Here is a 25,767-nt window from a genome sequence, read left to right as displayed (position 1 = left end):
TGGCAAAATGTGGCTGGCAAAAATTTTGGAAACATGATCTGAAAAGGTTGCTGGACAAGTTATAGATGAGTCGTGGTTTCTGATTACAGAATGGCAATTACTTGAGTTGCACCAAATACTAGCACTGGGTGTCCTTCCTTTTTGGCTCTACACACCAGGGGAGGCTGACTGTCAGACCAACATGTACCATAAACCCTGTGATAATCAAAAATTTGCTTATAGGTATATTTCATGTGACTGATTAACCTCTGCTGGAGGTTTATCATGTAATCTGTCAGACAATTTGCCAATAAAAACAAAAATGTTTAGTATCTGCTATCAGAAAAAATTGCTGGTTTCTAGTCTTTTCTGATATTTAATTGCAAATAAATGAATAAAAATAAGCCCCTAAATCTGAATATGACCAGAACCAACCTGTGTTAGGTGATTTGATTTTCAAATATTCAAGGAAAAAGACAATCTGAGTAATTGTGACATGCTAATTTTTCTAATTTTTTAGAGATTTACTTTTACACAGACATATCTCTACATGGTCCAGCAAAACAAGAGAGTAAATAAAACTGTGTCACAGTAGCTGTTCATAAAGCCAGAACTCCAACACAGAAAGTGTGGGAAGTAAGCAAGGAGAGTTAGAAACCATGACGTGCTCAGAAATCTTTGATCTTATTGCCATCACAGAAACACAGTGGAATGATTCACATAACTGGAACACCACCACTGAGGGCTAAAAGCCTTTTAGAAGGGATAGGCAAAGTAGGAGGGGGAGGTGAGTTGCCCTTTATGTTAAGGAGTGAATAGACTGCTAAGAGCTCCCTCTGAGAAACAGTCAGGCACAGACTTGAGTGCCTGTGGGTTAAAATAAGGGACAGGACTAATAAAGGACAGCTGATAGTCAACATTTACTACAGGCCATCTGATCAAGAGGAGCCAGTTGATAAGACCTTTCTGTTTCAACCACAAGAAATTTCACATTCCTAGGCTCTAATCCTGATGGGGAGTTTCAACCACCTGGATATCTTCTGGCAAGACAACACAGCAAACTGTAAGCAATCCAGGAAACTTCTGCAGTTGACAATAACTTTCTAGTTCAAGCACTGGACAGACTGACCAGAGGTGATGCGTTGCTGGATCTGGTGCTTACCAGTGTGGAGCAGATTGCTAATGATAATAAGATCTGAAGCAGCCTGGACTGCAGTGGCCATGTCCCGACTGAGTTCCTTGAGGAATGTGGGTCTGGCTAAGGTGAAGTCAGGAGCCTGAACTTCAAGAGACTGAACTTCAAATTCTTTAAGGAATTTCTGGTTGAGATCTTCTGGGGAAAACTTAGAAACTAAGGTGTGGAACAAAGCTGGCTACTCTAAGGATGCCTTTCTGAGAGTGAAAGAGCTCTCCATCTCTCAGAATAAGAAAGCAAGCAGGGGAGACAGGAAACTGGCACAGTTTGGCAAGGACCTGATGGTCAAACTGAGGGAAAAGGAAGGTAAGTACAGGCAGTGGAAGCAAGGATGTGTCACCTGGGAAGAATACGGGGATGCTGTCCAGTCTTGACAGCATGGGATTAGGAAAGAAAAGCACAGATGGAATTGAATGGATGTCAAAAACATAACAAAAAAGGGATTCTACAGGTACATAGGTCAGAATAGACAGGCCAAAAAAGAGCATACTTCCTCTGGTAAATCTGAAAGGAGAATTGGTAACAGCAGATATGGAGAAGGCTGAGCTACTCAATGAGTTCTTTGCTTCAGTTTTTACTGTCAGCTAGGATTATCACATCCCTGAACCTGAATCTCTAGGGGGAACTGAGGGAACAAACTCTCCCCCCCATGCTGTAAAGGTGGAGCAAGTGCAAAACTTACTCATGAGACTGAATGTGTATAAGTGTATGAGGCCGAAAGACGAGCATCCCAGGGCCCTAAGAGAGCTTCCTGATGTGGTTACCAGGCTGTTCTCTATCATATTTGAAAAGTCATGGCTGTTAGATGAAGTTCCCAGGGACTGGAAAAAAGGAAATATCACTCCCATTTACAAGAAAGGGAGGAAGGAGGACCCAGAGAACTATGACCAGGTGAGTCTCAAGACTGTGCTTAGGAAGGTAATGGAACAGATCCTGCTGAAAGACATGTTAAGGCACATGAGGGACAAGTAGGTGATCTGAGACAGCCAGCACTGCTTTATTAAGGGAAGACCGTGCCTGACCGATCTGGTGGACTTCTACGATGGAGTAACAATCGTAAATGTGACAAAAGGAAGGCAACTTATGATATCTATCTGGATTTCTGCATGGCCTTTGACATGGTCCTCCATCACACCATTATCTCTAAATTGGGAAATATGGATTTGAAGGATGAACTATTCAGTGGACAAGGAATTGGTTTGAAAGTCACTGCCAGAGGGTTGTGGTCAATGGTTCTATGTCCAGGTGGAGGCTGGTAACAAGTAGTGACCTCCAGGGGTCATCTTGGATCTAGAATGTTTTAACATCTTTATCAGTGTTGTAGATGATGGGATTGGGTGCCCTCTCAGCAAGTCTGCTGATGTCACCAAGCTGAGAGGTGCACTTGATACAGCAGAAAGAAGAGATGTCATCCAGAGAGAGCTTGGTTGAATCAATGGTAGGCCCTTGTGAACCTTATGAGGTTCAACAGAGAAAAGTGCAAGGTTTTGCACTTGGGTCAAGGTAATCCCACATATGTATACAAACTGGGAGAAGAACTCCATGAGAGTAACCCTTCTGAGAAGTCCTGGTCGATGGCCACAAGTTGCACCAGGGAAAATTTAGATTAGAACTGAGGAAACATTTTTTTCTCTGAAAGAGTGGTCAGGCACTGGAATGGCCTGCCTAGGAAGGTGGTTGAGGCACCGTCCCTAGCGCTGTTCAAGAAACGTTTAGATGAGGTGCTAAGGGATTTGATTTAGTAGTTTAGTGGGTAGGGATGGTGTTAGGAGGATGGTTGGACTAGATGATCTTGTAGGTCCTTTCCAACCTAATGTATCTATGAACCTATGAACCTATTAAAAACTGGACAGGAGCTAGAAGCATCTGCTTGCAGCCTGGCCTTCTAGGTTCCATCAGAAGATGGGTAACCAGCAGGGTGAGGGAGGTGATTGTTCCCTTCTACTCTGCCCTTGAGAGTCCCCCCCTGCATTAACATCTGGGGCCAGCACAGGAAAGATGTGGAGCTTTTGAAGAGAGTATGGAGGAGGGCCACAGAGATGATCTAAGAGCTGGAACACCTCTCTTTATGAAGACGGGCTGAAGGAACTGGGGTTGTTCAGCCTGGAAAAGAAAAGGCTGCATGAAGATCTCATTTCATCCTTCCAGTATTTAAAGGGAGTTTATAAACATGAGGGAAATAAACTTTTTACATGGGTAGATAATGATAGGTCAAGGGGGAATGGTTTTAAACTAAAGGAAGGGAGATTTAGATTAGATGTTGGGGGAAGTTTTTACTGAGAGAGTGGTGAGGTGCTGGAACAGGATGCTCTGTCGGTGGAGGTGTTTAAAGCCAGGTTGGATGTATCTCCCTGTACTACAAGATAAGCCAGCAGGGAAGAACAGGGTTTTTTTCCTGAGCCTCCAGGAGAAAAAGAGAATCTACCTCCTGTGGAAAAGGGCAACTTGGGGAGAGTACAATGAAGTTGTTAGGATATTCAGGGAGAAAATTAGAAAGGAAAAAGCCTGGCTTGAACTGAACTTGTCTGTTGGGGTAAAAAGAAAAAAAACAAAAACATTTTTACAAACATATTAACAGTGTGGGGAGGGCTGAGGAGAATTTCCAACCTTTACTGGATGATCTTGGAAGTCTTTTCCAATTTGGAATTTCCACTTTGGAAATTCTATGATTCTATGAAACCATACTCTGGAGTACATAAGTGACTTTGCTTCTGAAAAAATTCCTTTCTCTACAGGTAAATCCTGAAAACTAGCAACTAGCTGTGTCCTTGTCAGGAAGGTCCAACAGAAAAGCTGTTTGTGCCAAAGCTGCTGCAAAGGGCATTCTACCTTAGATTACTATTACAAGTGATTTTGTCTCTACATCTCTATATGAGCTTCTATTTTGTTATCACTTCCTTCATACTACACATTTTTTTCACACTAGTCTGGGTATCTTTTGTGTTGCACAGCTGAGTACAAGAAGTTACCATTCAACCCAGCTGCAGACTGGCACATGAGAAATATTTTCCAACACACTGGGTAACTCATTGATACTGGCAGCTGTCCAAAGCTCCATGCAGACATTATATCAAATTAGAATGACAATTAGTGTACTGATTAAGATTTATTGCCTTTATTCTATTTTATTAATTATTGTTTCTAAGTCATTTCCTTCAGGACATAATAATTAGCATACCTTCATGGAGGCACTTAAAAGGAAATGGTATAAAAATCACTGTTGATGGCACAGTTCATTTCAGAGGTACTTAACAACCCATGAATAGTGTTGTGAAACAGCTGGCAATGATGGGTTATATGCTGTAGATTGTAGTTGGCTCAGCATTAATTAGCACTACTAGAAAGGACCTTACAGGTACCCACTTACCTCTTCACAGTACTTCAGGTCAACTGATTTGCCATCACTGCGAACACAATCGAGCATTCGTGTTTTGATTCCGTTACCACAGACGGCCTTCTCACTGAGCTGACATGTACTCCAGTCTGGAAAGAAGGAATTCATTAGGGTAGCAGACATTTTAGATAAAACTCATAATGGTCCCATCTCCCATTTAATTCTAATTCTGTTGACATAAAATAATCCCCATAGCAACTTCTGCACGTGCAAAGCTCACGGAAGGGAGCCAGCTGCTACTTGTTTCTGGAAGCAGACACTGTTCATATTTAGTTTGATCTGCACAGATTTTGAAGTAATAACAAAATGGTAATATAAATAAATTTCCTGCTGTTAGAGCATGCAACCTACATCCCAGCTGCACAGCCTTCAATAACATTTTATATGAATCAAACAGACTGCAATAGTTCTCAGTATGAGTCTCACAACTCTGCATAAGAATGGAAGGCTGAAAAAAACTCTCCTGTAAGGTGAATGGAACTAAGTCATAGTCTGATGATGTCACTAGATGATAAGACCACAAATACCCGTCACGTTGTAGTCATAGTGGTAGCAGTTTTTGTTCAAAGTGCAGACTTCTGTCTCAGTGGCAGCAGGACAAGACTTTCCTTCAACTGGCTGTCTCAGGAATTCTGATGACCTTTCACGAACACTGCTTCCATTGCATGGCTTGAAAGAGAAATTGGAAACATCATTGATGTTATGGTACCCTGATACATTTCCATGCAGTTTTATAACAACCTTTCAAGTAACCTCTTGAATGTAAATTTAAATTGTCAGGCTTGTGTCATTGCCTAAAAAATTATTTCCTTTTCACTTCAGAAGGAATTTAATCAGCTGTTTAACTTCGGTGTACCAAGCAAGCTGAAATATTCTTTAATTGGATAACACCTTGATATTTTCCCAACTTGTTCATATTTCGGTATAGTGCTTTGAAATTATTTCATTCACAAACTGGATATGTAAAGGCTCACTTTGCAAATGCCCTACTGCAGTACACCACAGACTAAATACTCAGAGGGTCTGAAACTTCTTTTTATGTTTGATTTTAAGTTTTTGGCACTTCCTTTGGAGATTCCTGGCAGGAAAGGGAGAAAAGATCCAAAATTATCTTTCTGTGTTGAACTACAAACTTTGCTCTTTCCTGAATAGTGGCATTTTCAATACATTGGCTGTCTTCTCCTGCTATGGAGAGGATCAAATCTAGGCAGAAACTATGGATGAAGTTACTTCACCACACAGAACCTACCCCATACTGAAGAAGGTCCTTTTATGACATTTTTATTTATGAAGATGAACTTCTGGGAACAGTTTTACTGCACACCTTTATTTGCAGCTAAGTATAACTTAAGATGGTAAGTATAGATATTTGCATATGTACTCAGTGCTCAGTTCAGCATCTTAACACAATAATTCATATATGATACTCTTCTCACCAAAGAACATCGAGACCATGATCCCCATTCAGACATGACACAGTCTTCAGGACATGGCAATGTGCATTTTCTAGCACCAAGTGGCATCTCTTCAGGATCACACAGGTAGTCCTCTACAGTGTCAGAAGGACCATCCACAGTGTTTAGCATGCATCTGGAAGAAGGAACTGCAGATAAACTGCATTTGCCATGGATTTTGTGCAATGACTATAATCCACAATATTTTAAAGCATTTTAACATTTTTTTTCCACACAAAAAATCAAATAACCGAAGTAACAGAATTTGGTATCAATCTATGAAAACTGAAGTAAAGTTGAAGAGACAAAATCTATTTTTTATACAGATGACAGCCATATAGCAAAATGTGCTGAGAGGTACTTTAAATTGAAAAAGGAACAATATTGTTTTACCTGACTTTCCTTGTTTGAACACCTTCTCCACAATTCTCTTTTAAGTCCACATTAGTCACCTTGCAGACACTCCAGGGCTCAGTAACCCATATGTATTGGCTGCAGTCACTGTGGCATGGGACTACCTCATATACCTGGAATCCACATTGAGTGTCAGTTTTGTTGCATGCAGTCAAAATAAGTATGCAACAGTGATAACACCGAGATATAAGCAAAAAAAAAAAAAAAAAAAAAAAAAAAACCCAAAAACATTATGTTAATTCTGATAAGAATAACAAACGTAATTAATTTGACATCTACATAACTTGATTATTTAAAGGCTGTAACAATAATATTGGTAAAATACTTGATACAAATCTACAGGAAGCACAGATTTGCAGCTTTTCCTTGTTGCTACATCCATGCTATGCCATTTCCAACAATAATATAAACATGTCTTACATACCAAAATTGTAATGTAACTGAGTTAGCTATCTGGCATATCTTTTGGAAAAATGCTGCTAAAACTGCTAAAACATTACTTCTTTCCTTCACATCCCTCCACAACAATTTTCTCCTACTGTTATTAGTTGTATCATTGTTTTTCTTATTTGTTTGTTTTTTTTTTGTTTTGTTTTTTACTTTCAAGGAGAGTTGAGCTCAATTTATACTACATTATACCAATTTTCTATATTATAGAAAAAAATAAAATAAAATTAAGGCAGATGATGTAAGCACTGAAGTACAGTCAGGAAGTCCATATTAAGGTTATTTCACTGTTTTAAAATCTCTTACCTGAGCCTGAAGAAAGTATTTTCATGAACCCGAAAGAAAAAAAGATAAAAAGAATGATTAGAGTACATAGGTACTTAAATAGTATTTTGTTTTCCTTCCAAATAATACTCTATGACTTCTGACAATCAAAATACATAGCTTTTTTTTTTTTTTTTTCCTCTGGGATCTTCATTATTTTTTGAGGCATTTATGAAGATGGTTCCTTTAGGAGAAAATAGAGGTTTACAAAACATAGCTACTAGCAATTATGATATAGATCACTTAAAGCCTTTTGCTTTAAACTTAGCTTACATCAGCTAACTTTACATGTCATTCTGAGCATCAGTTCATCACAACAAGAATTTCTAGGGAATTTAAAACATTGTTTAAAATAAATAACAGAACAGTTGGTTTATGAACCTACAATCACAAATAGAATCCACAGAACAATGAATGTGCAGAGAATCAGAGATATCACTATGCAGAGATGAGAAGCCTATGAACAAGAAAACCAGAGTAGTCAGCACATTTGGGCCTTCTGTAAACTATGCAGGCATTAACTCAGATGTGAAGATAGTGGTGTGGATGCACTTGGACATAAAGCCATAGACCACGACTTTGTGGCTGCAATAATCCAATTAAATCCTTATCCACTGAACACTTCATCTTTCAAATCCGTGTCTCTCCAATTTAGAGACAAGGATGTGGCATGGGACAGACTCAAAGGCCTTGCACAAGTTCAGGTAGATGACATCTGTTGTCATTCCTTTGCCACCAATGCCATCACTCCATCACAGAAAGCCACCAGATTGGTCATGCGCAATGTGCACTTGTTGAAGCTGTGCTGGCTGTTGTGCATCACCCCCTCATCTCACATCTGCCTTAAGATAGGTCCCAGGCACAGACATGAAGCTTACTGGCCTGTAGTTCCCCAGATCTTCTTCCTTTCTCCCTTAAAAATGGGAGTGATGTTTCCCTTTTTCCAGTCACCTGGGATTTAGCCTGACAACTTCAACTTTTCAAATATGATGGAGAGTGTCTTGACAACCACATCAGCCAGCTACTTCAGGATCCTTGTCTTCTGGCCCCATAGACTTCTAGACTTTCAGTCTTAACAGGTGGTCTCAAAATTGCTCTTCTCATGAAGTGCCTGAGAAAAGGCACTTTATTTGTTTTGTTCAGGATTGCCAAAATGAAAATGGTAAAGCCTTAATTCATGGAAATGTCTGTATATATCTTGCTCTGCTTGGCATAAAAAAAATACATAAAATTGGCATATTTATGTATTTTTTCAGTGATGTTCTCCTGACCTTACCTGCATTTCTGTAACTATGATCGCAGGCCACAGCAATTGATTAGCACAAGGAGTGCAGACCCATCTGCTGTGTAAGTGATAAAATAATACCAGGGATGGAGGAGAGGGATTCCTTTATCTTTTCATTTCCTTAAGCAGTCTCAGATTAGCCTCTTCAGTTGAAATCCTATGAAAGCCACTGATGCAATCTTAGAATAATCCTGACTGTATATTGCTATGTCATATTACTATGACTTCTAACCTCACAGAATGCAGAGTAAGCTGCATTCATCTGGAACATGGTTTGGGGAGCCAATCTAGCATCAGTGGCCCTGGAGTACATAGGAGGAAACAGGCTAAATGAGGCATCTTCCATTCACTGTGCTCAGTCCCTACCAAAACAGTCATGCATACGTTAGCCTGGTAGATGTTGAGTAACCTGCTCTTAAGATTTAACAGACATCTTAAACACTTTATTCCCACATTTCATTAGTGTTACCATTAGAAAATTTTCCCAAGGTTTGAACCAAATCTGCTTGCAGCATTCTAAGCCTACTGCTTTTTATACTATTCATGATGGTTATGGAAGATGGATTATTTCCTCCTCCTTTAAAAGAGCCTTTTATGCTCATGCCAGCACTGCCAGTATGCACCCTACCATCTTCTCTTCCATCAGCTAGACTACATATTGCAAGCATTCCTCAGAAATCATATTTCTTAGCTCTCTACCTACAGTATAACCCCTCTGTACATCATTTCCCCTCTATCTAAAGCCTCCAAAGATCCAATCTTACCACTGTTGTATATGTGTGCATATAAACTTATTTTATATATTTATATATATGTATAATACCAATTATACAAAATAAATATTCTAAAGCTTCAGTAGTTTTCCAGACAAATGAATATTAGATTAGATTAGATTAGATTAGATTAGATTAGATTAGATTAGATTAGATTAGATTAGATTAGATTAATCAACTAGCTTGTTGTTACTTGCTAACTAGACTGTAGGAACATTCTTTGCGTATTTCTGAGATGTCCAGATAGTGAATATACTTTAAATTGAAAGATATATCCCCTAAACTCTTTGACATTACTATAATATGTGTGGAACTCTCTCATGAAGTACTGTATATATATATATATTTACAGTAATTACATTATGGATCATCTATTATTATTTAGAAAATATCATGTCACATCGCAATAAATCAAAGCACCAGTAGAGGGCAATAGTGTTGCACGTAAGAGGCCAACAGACCTTCAGCAAAATCACTCCCATGATGAAAAAAAAACCGAGTCTGTTATGTTCTATACGAGTATTACAGAAAGAAAACACTTTCATATAAACTGTGTATTTCTTCCTGTTGAAAGATTAATTTAAACGATTCTCTTGATTTAATTAAACTCTTAATTTAAACAATTCTCATGTGCTGACCCAAATTCAGCAACACACATTCTAGTCTGTGTTCCGCTAGACCAGATCACAAACTTAGTTTATTAGTTGAAGTTTAATGCATACTTCATAAATTAAAACTAATTAAATTCCTTAAAGTAGAAAATTAGATCAACACACCATTTCACTCTGTGCCAGAAAAATGTCAATAGGATAATATAAAGTGCACGCTCTTTATTCAAATGTAGATTGATATCACATTTTTTTCCAACTTCTGAATATTTACAGAGAAGATCATGTGGTCATTCAACATACCTCAGCAAGATAAAATAAATTCAACAACTATTTTAATATAAATGGGCTCAAAAAATCATGTTAATTGAAAAGGTATTTTTTTTTTCCTTTCTAAAACTCTTCAAACAAACAGAGCATGAACTTCAGGGGTTTGATTTGGATTAGTGCTAAACTCAGTCCCACAGCCTATAAGTTCATTTCTCATTAAAGCATTCCCAGTGTGCTCTAAAATCATATCTCCTGGCTTAGTTCTACTTGAAGAGGAACCAGTTTCGGCAGCCAGGCTGTTTTCTATGGAAAATCAACTGTGGTTATTGGGACAACTTGGAGATTGATTTCAGAAGCACACTCCTGAACTGCTGTGCCAGCACAAGTGTACTTGGAAGGTAAAGATCAAACCTGATTAAAATGCCAAAATAATCTTAGTAGTTTTGGCACCAGTAATAAGAAACACTTCACCCATTGTAAGGAAACATCTTCAGAAACATGGTCTTCAGCATCTATGTTAGAGAATATTTTATTGTCTCTACAGTACAGATTATGTACTGAACTCTTGCAGATGATTGAACAATGAAGGCAGAACCTGCACCAGCTGAGGAGATTATAGCAATCTCCATCTACCTACATCTGCCCCATATTTGTGTAGCTTTTCTACTTAAAAAAACCCAAAAACAAACAAAAAAAACCTGCCAATACAGCTAAAAGGGCTTTCTGAGGTATGGAAAAACTACATCAGTAATGTAAATGTAAATAAAATTACCTGATTGACATGATCTAGCTTGGGACAGGGTCTTCCACCATTGTAGGGTTTTTCACGGAGCCATTTTGACCGAACTTTTACCCCACTTCCACAGGATTTACTACAGCGAGACCAATTGGACCACTCACTGAGCTTGCAGTCTGAAGGACATGGAATAATACAGGCTTCCTCAATATAACCTGTGTGAATGGAAAAGAAAGTGAAATCTCTTCAGCATGTCATTCTGCCACTTATCCCTGAAGACCTCGTCTAGTTCATTTAGATTGTCCAAAGTTTGACTTGACAGGACTGTGTGAATAGAGAGATTTCTTCATCATTAGGGCTAAATTAAATTCTGCAAGAAATTGACACATAACTGGAGACTGTGATAAAATAACAGCTGAGCATCCTCACTGTTATCTGATTATGATTTACATTCATCAGAGTTCAGCATTCAAAATTTCTGACAGCTACAGTGTAATTGACACTAACCCATCCCATTTTAACATTCTTATACTGTGAAAGCAATTCATTTTTCAACTAAAGAAGGTTTAATTAAAAGCCTCCTCCATACTTGTAAAAAGTAAGTTGCAGTTATAAAATACATATATATATCCAACTGAATAAAAAAATTTCATCTCATGTCAGTATAGAGCAAGGGAACTTAACACCTTGTGACCTTTCTAAGGCTAGAAAGAGAGAGTGGTCTGCCACATTAATGATCTGCCGATTAACAACCATCTGCCCCCGCTAACACACTGAATAATTGCACTGAATGGAAAAGCAGATGTTTGGTTTGGATAAGTCATCAGCCCTGAGAGGCTGGAAAGGGGAAAGACATGGTCTGTAGGGAGTAACATGAAGCCTCAATTCACTGAGTAAGTGAAAATGTCTTTCTTTAAAAGCAACATATGCCACAGCATTATGAAGCGTGTCATTTATGCCAATAATTACAGCAGAAGATACAAAACCTCTGAAAAAAAAGTTGGCCTTCGCAGTATTTTTGCTACAACAATATCCTAAACTTTAATGAACTCTCCTCTCCCCTTTCCTGTATCAGATATTGAATGCATTTACTGTTGGCAAATATTGACTTAAAAAATTAAATAACCCTTAGTGTACATAAAAGGGAATTAAAATATTTAATAAACACAGCAGGAAAATTGATTCTTACATGGGTAAGACTATTCTCAAATGATTGCCATCATTTCATATGTTGTTCACATAAGCTGACTTTTTTATTATGTTGAATGTAATCACTGTCATTTCCATCTCAGCTGATCTTAGTAGCTTTGTTTCTAACTTATACTTGGAAGTAAAGTTTACCTTTCTCTTCTGAAAGCAGCCGATACCAAACAATCACATATAATGTATAATAAATTAAATCCTTTAAGAGATTTCATCTGTATATATCTATTTCTAGCTGTGTTAAACACAAAAACATGTTTGTTTGTTTGTTTTAAACATACAGTATAATTCAGAATATTTTATAGCCAAATTTAGATGATGGTTTTATTCTAGCTAGCTCTCGTCTGTTTGGAACATTCAAATATTAAAGAGTTTAAATATACATAGCCTGTTTTGCATCTGAGCACTGCAGAACTTTTGTTCATTAAGTGTATCTTCCTTAATATGTCCAAATGCATTTAGCTTGAACTACAAGTATATTCATTAAGTATCTCTCATCAATTGTTCAGTGATATCATATGAAAGGTACACTGTGTTAGACAGAGTATATTTTTGAAGATCATATCACTACATATTGGAGGTGGTGACACAGATTGCTCTGCTGCAGTAAATGCAAAATTGATTACATTTCTCCTTAGCTCACATCTCTGAGTTACTCTTAGAAATCAGATGTACCTGACTGCTAAGTCCTATTTTACACTGAACTTCATAAATATCCAGCTCTGTATCTTCACCATAAATTAGTAGACAAACCTTCTATACAAAACCATTTACTATTAAGAAATTACTGAATGAAAATTTACAGCAGCAACAAAGTTAAAAGAAGGAAATTAAATAAAAAAGGAGCAGTGATATTTACTGTCTAATGGAAATATCTGAAGATCTAAGTCCTCTTCACAAGTTTGCTTGTGATTCTGATATGTCGCATTTAGTCTCAAAATAACTTCTTACATTTTTGTGCTGGAGAAACCTACTATAACACAGTTATACCATTTACCACTCATTAAACTTTTGCCTCTGTAACTATTGCATGGATGAAATAAATTCAAACTGCTTTAAATATATTCTACGAGGCCTGCTTCAAAAGCAGTGTAACCTATTTTATTATGCTGGAGGTATGGTAGTAGAGGTTAAACCTTCCCACCCATATTCCATTACATTTTGTTGTGTGACAGATGGCAGCAGAGAAGCAGTCTGACAGCATGGCACCCCACAATGGTTTGTTTCTTAAGTGATGCTGTGTGGAGTCAGGAACTGGACACAATTATCCTTGTGGTTTCCTTCCAACCTGGAATATTCTATACTTTTATCACTGTTTAGAGAAGGAAGAGACTAAAGGAGAATGGTGGAAAGAGTAAATAAAGACAAGTGGAAGGAAGAGGAAAAAAAATAGCTGAGAAAATAGTCAAGAAAATTGTAAAGATAAATACTGCATAGGAAGAGAAAACAAAACAAAAAGAGAAAAGATGCAGACATTCTGCTCAAAGCAATACCTTGGCGATGCATGAGCAGAATGAAATTCCCTCAAGAATCTACTCAAGTATCTCCTGATTAGAGTGAAGCAGAACTAAGAATATTCCCATAAATAAAAACAGAGAAGCAAAGAGAGAAATTGAAGAATTAAAAAAAAATCCCTCTGATTTGGTGTCTGATTTTTGTCCAAGGAAGATGTCTGAATAATAAACATTACATGTTCCAAATGACATATCCTGCTCCATTTGCTACTCTTCTAATGCCATGTTTCAGAAAATGCTTCCCTGAAGCATGTCATCACCTAAGATGCCTTCTGTGCATCTGATGTCAACATATCATAAAATTTTAGGATGAAAAAAGATAACAATCCCCAGAAGGTCATAGTAATCACCCCACAAATCAAAGAAAACAGATGTTCAGGAAGTTTGAAAATCTATACTCTTTTTGTTTGTTGGTTTGCTGGTTTTCCTTTAGAGTAGAACTGTTTTTATTACCTTTCTGGTACTTGCATTTGTAAAATTTGACCATTCTGTAAACATTTTAGTGAGAAGAGAGTATATTGTGATATAGGAGAATTACACTGAAAACATAGAAACATTATAAAAATAAAATAAAAAATAAAAGAAAGATTACATGCAAATGAGCCTGCTGATGCAGAACATAGCTCCTTTTTTGAAAAGGACATAAATGGGGCCTTTTTCAGTTTTCAGTCTTGTTCCTACTGATTTAATCATCCTTGAGAGGGTACCCCTAGTATTAGACACTGCAAAAGCATATTAAAGAAACAGTTTGCTAAAGCCCGAGGGCAGAGGGATGTCTGTATGGTGGAATATCACATAATTATATCACACATACAGGGTGTGTAATACAATTGCAGCAAATTGCACGCTAGAGCCTTGAGGTTTAAAGAACAAGCAAAAGCAGGATAAATGTGGAGAGAAGAAAAAAGAATGAAAGCAGGGAAATGGTTGTGAAAAAAACCAGAAGAAAATAAATTAAGAAGATGAGAGAATGAAACAGCAGACCAACATAGCAAAGGCTAAAGATATATACACTGGACATCTGAAGTTCATGTTCTGCCTGCAGTTTCTCCTCCTCCCAACTCAAGTCCTTCACTACACATTTCCTGCTGGTCTTCCTATTCTCTGTAACATATGAAGACCGGAAAGATGAAATCTTGGGATACTGTGGTACAGAGCCTTCTGTCTGCAAGGTCCAGAATGGTACTGGAAAAAAAACATCCATCTCTTTAGTTCTACTCTTCTCTCAGTGCAGTAGTTTCTCAATTGTTTCATCTCCTATCAGCTGAACTTCACAAGGCTACAAAATGGTCACTTGTCTGCTATGAATGAGAACATGGCTAATCTATCATTAAAGATTTATTACTGAACTACAATTTAATAAATGCCTTAAAATGCTAAGATTATTAACTGAATTCGTTATTAAAAGGGAATGGTTTACTGTCCCATTGCTAATTGGTAACAAAACCTGCATTCCTAGAACAAGTAATTAACAGATATGCTGGACACTTTCTATAGGGGAACTTTAATAGACTTCACACTTTGTCTAACAACAAAGCAGGTTAGGTAGGTTATATTCCAATTTTCCCACACAAACTGTATCTGCAGTGTATAAGAACAGACCAACTACTTACATTAAAAAACGTTGACATAAAGAGTATCTTGGAAAGTCTTTATATTTACTCTTATGTTCTTTGGACTGACAGAGTTGTGTTTTTGCTTTCACAAAGAAAATGTCCTTATATTTTTAGGAAAAAAAACTGCAATGTCAAAATAATGATTTATGTTCTTCAGCATAGTTTTTTTGGGTTTTTTTTCTTTCAGCAGTGTTTTGGTAGTTTTGTTTGTTTGTTTGTATGTTTTTTGCCATGAAACACAAAGTTCTAGGATCCCATCTTCCAGGACAAAAAATAAACAAAAGAATAAACCATGGAAAAATACACTGCACTCCATACTTATTTTTTTTGTTTGTTTGTTTTTCCCCAGGATTGCTCTTTCAAAGCCTTAAAACCTGAAAGCAATTGCTAATGCTTAACCAGCATTTCTGGCTCTGGTGAACTAAACACGGGTCTTTGGGTTAATGTGTGACTGCCTCAAAACCGCTGTGCTGTTGACAGACCAAACATGTTGGCACTGTAATGCAGAGGCCCATGTAGTAATTGTGGTGCAGGGCAACAGGTAGTACATATATCCCAAGAGAATACACAACATGACAAACACAGTATCCTGTATGTGAAAAGAAAAATTTCTTAGAAGATATATATGCTATGAAACTGCAAAGTACCCTAATAACAGTTTAAGAACTTAAGCATATTGCCATATTGGATTAGGAGCTCTTATGGGAAAAAAATGAATTATAGAATAAACACACAACAGAAAGTCACAATTGAATTTTGACAATCTTATTTTTTGTTGGCAAATTTGTATTTCTTCAGGTTAGAATATTGGAAGTGTACAAGAAGATTTTCCAAAGTCCTAATACAAGTGAATACAGCAAGTTCTAACTGTTATCCTAGACGACATAGACACTTATCAATCTATGAGATTTTACTATCACACACAAAAGCAATCGAATACAAAATTTCTTGATTCATATGGATATTCCCAGCAGCTGTTGTAGAAGTATTCACTGATACACAGATATGCCTCTCTAATCCTCTGCATAAGCCTTGTAGCCATGGAGGGCTTTGTAGAGTCAGCACAAATCAATGCATCTCATTTAATTAACGCTAAAGGGGGAAATAATCTCACACTAATAAGGCAGCAGACAAACTATCCTGTACTGGTTGACTGTGCCTAAGGTCTTAACAGTAAACTGACATGAATTAAGAAGGGTAATACGACCTATATAAAAATGCTGCATCTGTTTGCCATGCTTCTATTCTACGTTCTTCTATGTCTGCCTTTGCTACACACACTAGCGCAAGTGCTTCTCAGCTTATGTGGGTCATGATTTAAAACTAACCTATGATGGGGGAAAAAATATTGTTGAATAAACATTATAGTTCAAAAGCATGGCAGTGGCCTGCTTTTGATTTTGTCATTACAAAAAAAATCCAAGATATGATTTAGAGGATCCAGAAAGAGACTGTTTTGATTTTTTTTCATGAATACATGAAAACAGTCTTTTGGAAGACGCCTGTCATTCCTCACAGAGCTCTGCAATAGTAGTGATGACAGGGAGAAAGCTATGAAAAACTACTGCTGCTTTTCTAATGAAAAAAGGCCTCACAAAACCTCACACATGAGTATCAAGTCAGCTGTACATTTTTTCATTTCCCCACTAATATTACCAAATTAGCAATGAAACAAAGCAGAATTCAAAGAAAGAGCAATGTATATGTCTTCCATTGAAGAGATCAGGTAAACAACAGGTCAGTAATCACTTTCAGCTGACAATGCCACATCCACTGTCAGATGTCAGCTGTTAGCTTCTGCCCACACACTGCAGAACTGATATGACAGAAAAATAACAAGAATATTTTAAATGGCTGCTGAATGGTACTAGCTCTTTTATACATAAGCGTAGCTCCAAGTTGGAAAAACAAATGAAAGGAAAATCAAATTATCAGACGTGTAATACTAGGAAAAAAAAAAAAAAGCTGGTTACAAACAAGAAAAACCATCTTGTCCTTTTGCAGCAGAAACTTAAGACTGTTTTTAGCTGTTTGGGATTTGTTTTGAATTACTTTCTAATCTACAGAAAGCTAAGGAACTGTTTTAGACTCTTCCCTCTGCTCCTTCTCTAGTTTCAGCAAACAGCAACAAGAGCTAACTATTTAACTATGTTTTACATTTCTTGTCTCAGAGTTATTGTCACTCCTGAATTTTTAACAAACCTGTCCATACTTGTGATTTTACAGCTGCACTCAAAATACCATAATTATTGCACAAACTCTCTTACAAGTGTACTAATATATGGGTCTTCCTTCTGTTATACCCTCCCTTTAGATCCCCAGCTTCTATGAAACTCAGTTACCTCTTCTCCAATCTTTTGAAACAAGATGTGTCAAGCAGTAAAAAAAAGCTCTGAAGTATTTAATTCTCTGTTCTTGTTCACCTTTTCTCTTCTGAGGAAGTCAACTGAACTGTGATTATAAACAAACATGTTGTGCATTTCATTTTTGGCACTGCAGTGCAGGTCTGTGTTCTGATTCTTCCCACTCAAAACAGCATGACATGCGATGCAGGCCTACTCATGGTTTCACAAATTTACATGGCAGTAGCTTGAGTTCTTTATGTCTTGTTAACACACTGCATGACATATTCCATGATATATTAAAAACATCAGTGTGGGGATAGTTTGTCCCTTTTGTCAGATTTAGAGGACGTTGTCAAATGTGAAGTACAATTGTCGCATCATTTCAGTGTCCCAAGATAACAGAAGTTCAAGCAAAAGTTGGGCAATACACAAAAATAATCTTTAAATAATCATCTTGATTTCTTTCTTAATTCAAGCTGATTTGCAAATCATATCCTATTTGTGAGTATATACTGTACTACTTCGAAAAGAAACTGTTAACAGATTCATAAGAACTAACAGTGAAACTGATTTATGAACAAAGCAGATAACGTAGCAGACAAGCTTTATTCTTCTTTGGACCAGTTATAAAATTAGTGACAAATTCAGTGCTATCATTTCTGTAGGGAAATAAACAACTTCGTTAGAATTTACAAAAATAACACAAGCAACTTTGAGTTATGAGTCCTGTCAATTTTAGCTTGAAAAACTAAAAGTAGATTGATGGGAAGCCACAAGACACTTTTATTTGCTAGCAGGTGGGATAACCATTGTGATACCACAGAAGTCCCTTGTTGATTTGGCATAACATAGCTTTTATGTTTGTTCTTAAAGACAAAAATACAGAGTGCAATGAAGTCTAGAGATGATGTCAAACTAAAGAACTGACATATACCAAGGGCATAAAAACAACAAGAAAACCATCATAAATGCTGGAACGACATAAAATAAGATTTAACTGGCAAAACAGCAGCTTATACACATTGAGCAAAATAAAACAAATCATTGGAACATAATCCATGAATACAAAGCAGATACTCAGAAAAGGCTGCAAACACACGCTGAAATTAGATTGGAACATCTATATCATCTGTTCTAGCCCCTTTGTAACTGCAAAAGTATGCTAAATCTGAAAAATGCTGAAGGCAGACAATAAATCAGATAACCCTTAGAAATAGTATGTACAATACCTACCAATAATAGAATGTTGTTCTAAAAGAGCTACTGGAAAGGAAACTATAATTTAATATCAGTTTAATTCCTTAGCATCAATCAGTTTAAATATCTTATTTTCTGTGCACCTGAAATACCTGTAAAATAATTTTAGGATGTACAGAGTCCAGTTCAACAGCAATTTCAAGTTTCACCTGCCCATACATTAAAACATGGATAAGATAAAGGCACTTCTTCCTTCAAATGGAACTGATGAGAAAATGCACATAGATGCTTTCTGCTACAGTATCAAAAACATGTAATGCATCAGGGAAAAATAAAAATCAAAGAATTAAAAGAAAAAAAAACGAGAAAAATACAACAAAACAATGACAACAATAAACAAAAAAATCAAAGCATCAAAGGATTCTGGCTTTCCATCCCACAATAATCACAGCAGTGACTCAAAAACATTTCCAGTTTACAGAGAGCAAAAAGTCTTCAGATGTCCAGACAGGAAAGTGGGAAAAATGGAAACTGTAAAAAGAAAAAGAAAGCTATCCTATTTTGGGAAGATTCTCTCCGGAGCTTACTAGTGCTAATGGCATGTAAGTGGAAACCCTGAGTATAGCAAGTAGAATAACAATACACTGTCAGTAGTTTTTCCACTGATTACTCATTGTGGTCACTGTGAGTGTAGAGGACATTAACTGATAAAATCCATTAGACTGGAAATTGTCATCAAGAGTTTTAACAGTAAAGAAAGATGGTTGAGAAAAGGTTTTGTTCCATTTTTCATTCCCCCTTTTTCTCTCTCTGATTCTTGCTACAGTTTTTTACTAACATTATTATTATTATTATTATTATTACTCATATTATTTTGAAACTCTGTTTTATGCTATTTGTTGCTATTAACGCTATTGAATAATAGAAACATAGCGAGCTCTAGTTATGTAGTATGAAACCTGAGTCTGTAATATCCTGAGAAAATTCTCCAAAGCAGTTTGGTGTCTTGAATAACCAAACTTCTCACCACCACTCTTGTATGTATTTTTACCTTTCTTTGGATTTATGAGGCCAGTGCAAAACAGAAAGCAGATATTCAAATGACTTCCCATTTTGTACCACTGTGGCCTGCTACTGAATTCACTGCCAGGGCTTGAAAGCAGCCCAATCAACATTAAGGAACATTTTCCACTTCTTTTTGCAAGTTACCTAAAGGAGCACATTCCTTACTGTGCACAGCACCTACAATTTGCTCTTAGACTTCTATTTCTCTTACATTTTCCCTGGACTATTGTCACAAAGCCTGATATCCACATTCTTCAAGTAAACAATTATGACTGCCATCAGGCCATCAGCCCCACTGGATTCACATTCACTATTTTCCACCTTTAACTGACCAAGGACATTCTGGGCTAAATGCTGAAAGAATACTACTTTCTCACATGGGGTCACATTTAGTTAAAAACAATCAACCATGAAATAGAGAAAAATTTCAATATTGTATTTTGGTGACTTCTGAACAGTTCAGATTGTTTCACAGCACTTTTTTCAGCTTTCCCTACTAACCTTCTGAAGACCTTCCTGACTCCCTCAGGATAACCACCAAGCACAGGCAGATCTGTGCTCACACAGCTGCTGGTCATTAGGGATGGCAGTTTTTAGGTCCCATAAAGCTGGCAAATGATCCCTGTCTCACTGAGAATGTGTAGGATGTGTTTTTTAAGCTATACAAAAGGACAAAACCAGGTTTAATTCCTTGCAGACGTCAGCACACAGAGAAAACAGTTGAACATTTAACTAAAGAACATTGTGTACTCAGATTTTCTTTCCCACGAGAGTTTAAGACAGGTATTCTTTTCCAGTGATTCAAAAATGAGACATACGTAAAGGAGCACTTACCTGAAAAAAGTAAGCCAAATTCAAATTTTGGATATATATTTTCTTCAGTATAAGTTCACAGCAGCAAAAACAAAAATTATTAAGAGTAAAAATAAAAGAGAGAAAATTCCTCACAAAATGATCTTCCAGCTTTTCTTTGAGATATTAAGTGAATGCTCACTGTTCTACCTAAACACTGAGAGGTCTCAGCTTGGCTTCATACACAGAAGTTTCTTTTGAACAGGAATTAATAGCTTTAATTAAAATCCCCTTAAGAAATTTAAATATTTTGCTATTAACTATTCTAACTTCATTCAGGTAAAGAAATAAAATTTCCAATATTTATTTTAACATTATTAGAATATATGTATATACTAAACATACTAAACTTACACTGACCTCTTAATGGCACCCAGCTCTTCAAACCAATAGTTCATTTTTGCACTGCAAGCAGGAGAACAGATGAACACAGAAACTCCAGTGATGTAAATTAGCACATTTCTGGCTCACTGAGAATCAGAAAGTGCCAGTTTTGATCCTAACACTACAGATGCATCCACTTCAGGAAGGTGAGTGTTCCCCTCCAGGAGCAATGAGAATACAAGGAATATAAAGTCTTTAAGCAACTTGCATTTCTACGACAGAATTACGCAGAAAAAGTGTTATGCGCTGTTGATCTCAGCTCAAAGTATATCTGCTAAGGAGCTGAGGAGGGTAGAGAGGGTAGAGATAAGGCTATTTAAGGAGATTAAAGTTATCTAAAGATTCTTAGTTCATTCATATTCATGGAAATATTTTCATTCTCCTCAAAACAGTCCTGTGCTGTACCTGTTTATTTTCTGAGGATTTGACCCTAAGAAGTGTCTTATTCTCAAATTTGCAAGAACAGTTATCAGGAAAAATGGTAACATTTGCCATAATTTCTTAAAATACCTAGTCACTAATTTACTGTTATTTAATTTTAAATTACACTGTAACAATCAGTAAAAACAAAGTTTATTGTTTTGTGGATCATCACTGAAACTTCTTTTCAGAAATACATAAAACGTGTATTGTACTTGAAGATATCTTGTGATAAAATTCTCCCTAATAAATAGATATCAGTCTGCTAATTCTACCTGTTCGGATAAAAATGGAATAAAGCACATAAGTAAACAGATGAAAGCAAAGAGATCTTTAAATACCATGACTGTTGCATCGTGATGTTTCCACAAGTCGGCTGTTTTGATCATAGCATGCCATGGCCTGGTACCGATAGCCTTGTCCACATTCCTTAATGTCTCCTTGCACCTTCATTCCCAGCAACACTTCCACTTTACCCTCAGGTAAAATACAGTCTGACCAGTTTCCCACAGGCTGAGCGCTGTATTTATCACATGGACAAAACTGATTCTCAAACAGAGGATATAACTGAGAATTTTTGCATTTATCTTTTTTCTTACTTTTTCCTAGAAAGAAAAAAAAAACCATTTTAGAAAGTCTGTATCAGTTTACATCTCCAAAAAATGTCATTTATCCATCCTTAAGACAAATCCTCCACAAAAGATAAACCTCAGGCCAATGTTTACAAATGTATGTACTTCAAATTAAACATGCATTCCAAAAATTAGTTAGATTAATACTTTTTCTTTAGGTTAATGACTTTTTTCTCTTAAGTAATGAATGCCTGGAGTTTGTACATAGGTAGCACTTTTTAAGATGAATTCATATATTTTTGTTCATTTTGGATAAATGTTCTTGGGGGTTACATTTTGAAAAAGTTAGTAAATAAATATATGATTTTTCCTCTGTTACATAAGCAATGTGCAGTACAATAAAAAAATTATCTCTGGATAAAATTTTTTCAAGGTGAAGAACATTGCAAAAGGAAGTAACGTTTGGCTTTGGCACACTGGTACTTTCTTTCAAAATGTGAAAACCCTTTCATTTTACTACCTGTTGTCATACATCTGTTAATATTTACCATTCCTATGAATGTAAAAACACATTCTGTTAGCTCATGTTTTTCTCCTAATCTTACTTTCCTTGTTCAACTCTGTGTACACATCAACTCATCTCCCAGCTCCCAGTAAATTTATTTTTAATCTTCTCTATGGTGAAGTTTGTTCTATTTTCCTTTCCATACAGAATACTTATGAATATTCATATAAATGTCTATGAAGAACAGTTTTGAAGATTCCTGTTACTTAAATGATAGTACAAATTAATATTCTGCAATATTTTCCTTGCTGTTCAAAAGCACTGGACAGAACTTAGCAGCATCTTTAATGATTATATTTACTACTACTTTTGTTTAAAATAATAACAAGGTACTTGAAGGAAACAATTTCTTCTTTTGACAACACAACTTTGTATTATACACCTATCTTTGAAACCCTCATTTTCCCTATTGATAGTTACAAATGCACACCCAGTTACCTTTGTGGCAGCTGTGTACTGCATTGCAATAGGTGTAACAACACAGCACATATCGCTGCTTTAGCAAGCCTGAAGAGGCACCTTAACTGAGGACAGGGAAGTACCTCAGAGCATAGATAGTGTGGTAAGATATTTGGATATTTCTTGCATTGATTTTAAAATTGAAAAAAAATATATATATATTTTTCCCCCTCTTGCAGAAGCAAATCTGGCAAGACAGTCACAATGAACCTTCTTGAAGATTATAAATTATTCACTGTTCACAGATCTTCTGATTTACAGCAGGATGAAGTGACTGATAGGGTTTTTATGCTATCATATTCTTCCTGAAACTGCTAATGGGCACCCCCCTTAGCTAGCTTTCCTCCACCACAGACAACACAGACTAATTGGCAAATAGTGCTGTGACACAGGCCAAGTCTTACTCTTGAGGTTTCAGTTATAATTTGAAAATAAAACAGGTTTTTTTTTTCTCTCTTCATTTCATGTAGAAGTAAAAGAGCAGGTTAAAAAAAGAAATTGAAGAAAAAATGTTTTTCAAAGTGGAACTGTGTCTATCACGTGGAACAAGTAAAGGTTTCTGGAAAAGGATTGAACATCACTGGATAAACTTTTAATTCTGTTAAGTAAAATCTCAAGAAATTTCAAGGGACACCGCTGTCTCAAACACAGAGTAACAGAGCATCACAAGGCAGAAAAAGTGTGTCAGTAATAAAGAGAAAAATCTCCCAAAAAACAGTATTCTCAGTTGTAGCTAAAATAAAAAAAGTAGGAAATTAAGCAGTTGATTGCCTCTTGCAGTGTATTCAGCTACTGGATGAAGGTAACAGAAGTGAGAACATAAAGAACTCTAAAGAAAAAATATTCAGCTAAGTGAAGGACTGGCTTAATCATAAATTTAACATTCATGATTGCAGCTAAGAAGTCAAAAAGATGTAAACCAAAGTTTAAGAACAAAAATTTGAATCTATGTCCATAGGTTGAAAAGCATTTAACTGCTGTAGCAATTCTATGGCAACAAAATATCATCCATGAGGGGTGTTTTGGTGTAGCCAAGACAAGAAGGAGAAAGAGTACTTGATTTCATTAAGAATAAATGATTGCTCTCTCAACAATATAAAATATATAACAGAAAAAAGGTAAAATCTGGGCTTTCAGAAGGCTTTCTATGAAAAGATCCACGAGAATTTTAACAAATGTTTTACTTTTTCAATTGCAGTTCTGTATGAAGAAACAAAATCCCAAAAAGCAGACCTAAGTCAAACGGGAAAATTCAATCTGGTTAGACAATTCTCTCAAGACATAGTTTGCTTTTACAATTATGGTTGCTGAGGAATCAAAACAAATTGCAAACCTTGTCTCTAAACTCTTACTTTAAACAATGCATGTAAATCAAGTGCAGATAAGTGGTCTGTTGCCACTCTGTTTTATATTAATAGTGTTCTCCAGTGAGGAAACACTGAGAGACCTGGAAATGTTCAAGCCTAGGGAAGATAAAGCTAAGAGGGAATATTATCAACTTCTACAAATACCTGAAAGTTAGGTGCAAAGGAGATGGAGTGAGGCTCTTTTCAGTGATGCCAAGTCGAGGCAATGGGTACAAAAATTGAACACAAGAGGAAACCTGACCATCAGGAAGCACTTCTGTACTGCACAGGGGTGGACACTGGTGCAGATTGCACAGGGAGGCTCTGAAATCACTCTCCTTGGAGATATTTCAGAAGTTGTCTGGATGTTGCCCTGGGCAAATGATTGTAAATGGCTCTGCTTGAGCAAGAGGGTTTGACAAAGGATCTCCAGAAGCCCCTTCCATCCACAACCATACTGCAATTCCTTGCACCTTCCTGACCTATTTGTGCATAAAGGCAGGCAGCAGAATCATAGTGCAGAATAAATAAGGTATAAAAAATTTTAAAATAACAGACATTTATGCCTCTTTTGGCATAGAGATAATGGAGGGCTCATAAAAAATGCTGGCCAAGACTTATTTCTTTGGACTCTGGATCATATTGTTGGTTTAATTCTTATTTTTCACCTTACTACAGATAATGCTGACTTACTTTCCAGAAAAATAAATGGTCTGCTTTGCACTTCACATCTGTACTTCTTAAAGAAGTAATCCCTGCTTCCTGTGTTATTCTTACTTCTCTCTAGCCACTTCCCTATGTCCAAGAATAACAAGGGAACCTCACAGCAATGCAGGCTTTAATCAAAACAGTTAGTACAAGATGTATTATTTTCCTTGTTACTCTTACCAATAAGAGCGCGTTTTCTTGTCCTTACTCCTCCACAGTCCCCATTGCAGGAAGAAAACTTTGACCAGTTTGTAAACTGACAATCATCTTGGCAGGGAATCTGACACGTCTGTGTTAAGGACGGTAAGGGGCCAGCATACTTAAGGCACTCACTGATGTCAGCCTGTCCTCCATCTTGTCTGCGACAAGTAATTGCTGGAAGCCAAAAAGAAACTGGATTTAGTTCGTCAGTTTTTCATGAACATCTATAATTTAGTGAGTCTACAGCATGCTAACATAACATCACATTGAAAGCCAAGAATAGCTACACAACAAACGTTTGTAATCAGCTATATCTTAAATTAATACATTCCATCTTTCTGAATTACTCTTTTGAGATTCTCTTTATGTTACTATTTCTTTATCAGTACATAGCAGGAAAAAAAATCTTACTGACAACTGTAAATGTTATGTTATCCATGT

General features: G+C 36.5%; 1 protein-coding gene across 1 annotated transcript in view; it reads right to left on the bottom strand.

The window, feature by feature from the left end:
• THSD7A (thrombospondin type 1 domain containing 7A) overlaps positions 1-25,767 on the bottom strand; it is a 262,887-nt gene that overhangs the window by 18,373 nt on the left and 218,747 nt on the right. The window contains exons 14-21 of the mRNA XM_065752262.1: positions 25,306-25,500; positions 21,817-22,080; positions 10,916-11,094; positions 7,190-7,195; positions 6,416-6,549; positions 6,005-6,158; positions 5,096-5,237; positions 4,542-4,657 (exon numbers count right to left, since the gene is read on the bottom strand). Coding sequence (XP_065608334.1) covers positions 4,542-4,657; positions 5,096-5,237; positions 6,005-6,158; positions 6,416-6,549; positions 7,190-7,195; positions 10,916-11,094; positions 21,817-22,080; positions 25,306-25,500 — 1,190 coding nt within the window. The remainder of the gene's footprint in view (positions 1-4,541; positions 4,658-5,095; positions 5,238-6,004; positions 6,159-6,415; positions 6,550-7,189; positions 7,196-10,915; positions 11,095-21,816; positions 22,081-25,305; positions 25,501-25,767) is intronic.

The sequence above is a fragment of the Cyrtonyx montezumae genome, unplaced genomic scaffold (genome assembly GCF_038088225.1).
Source record: "Cyrtonyx montezumae isolate F1298 unplaced genomic scaffold, pur_monq_1.0 scaffold_8, whole genome shotgun sequence".
NCBI classification, from domain to species: Eukaryota; Metazoa; Chordata; class Aves; order Galliformes; family Odontophoridae; genus Cyrtonyx; species Cyrtonyx montezumae.
Note: the sequence above shows the minus strand (reverse complement) of the source record. Positions and strands in the feature narration are given on the sequence as shown.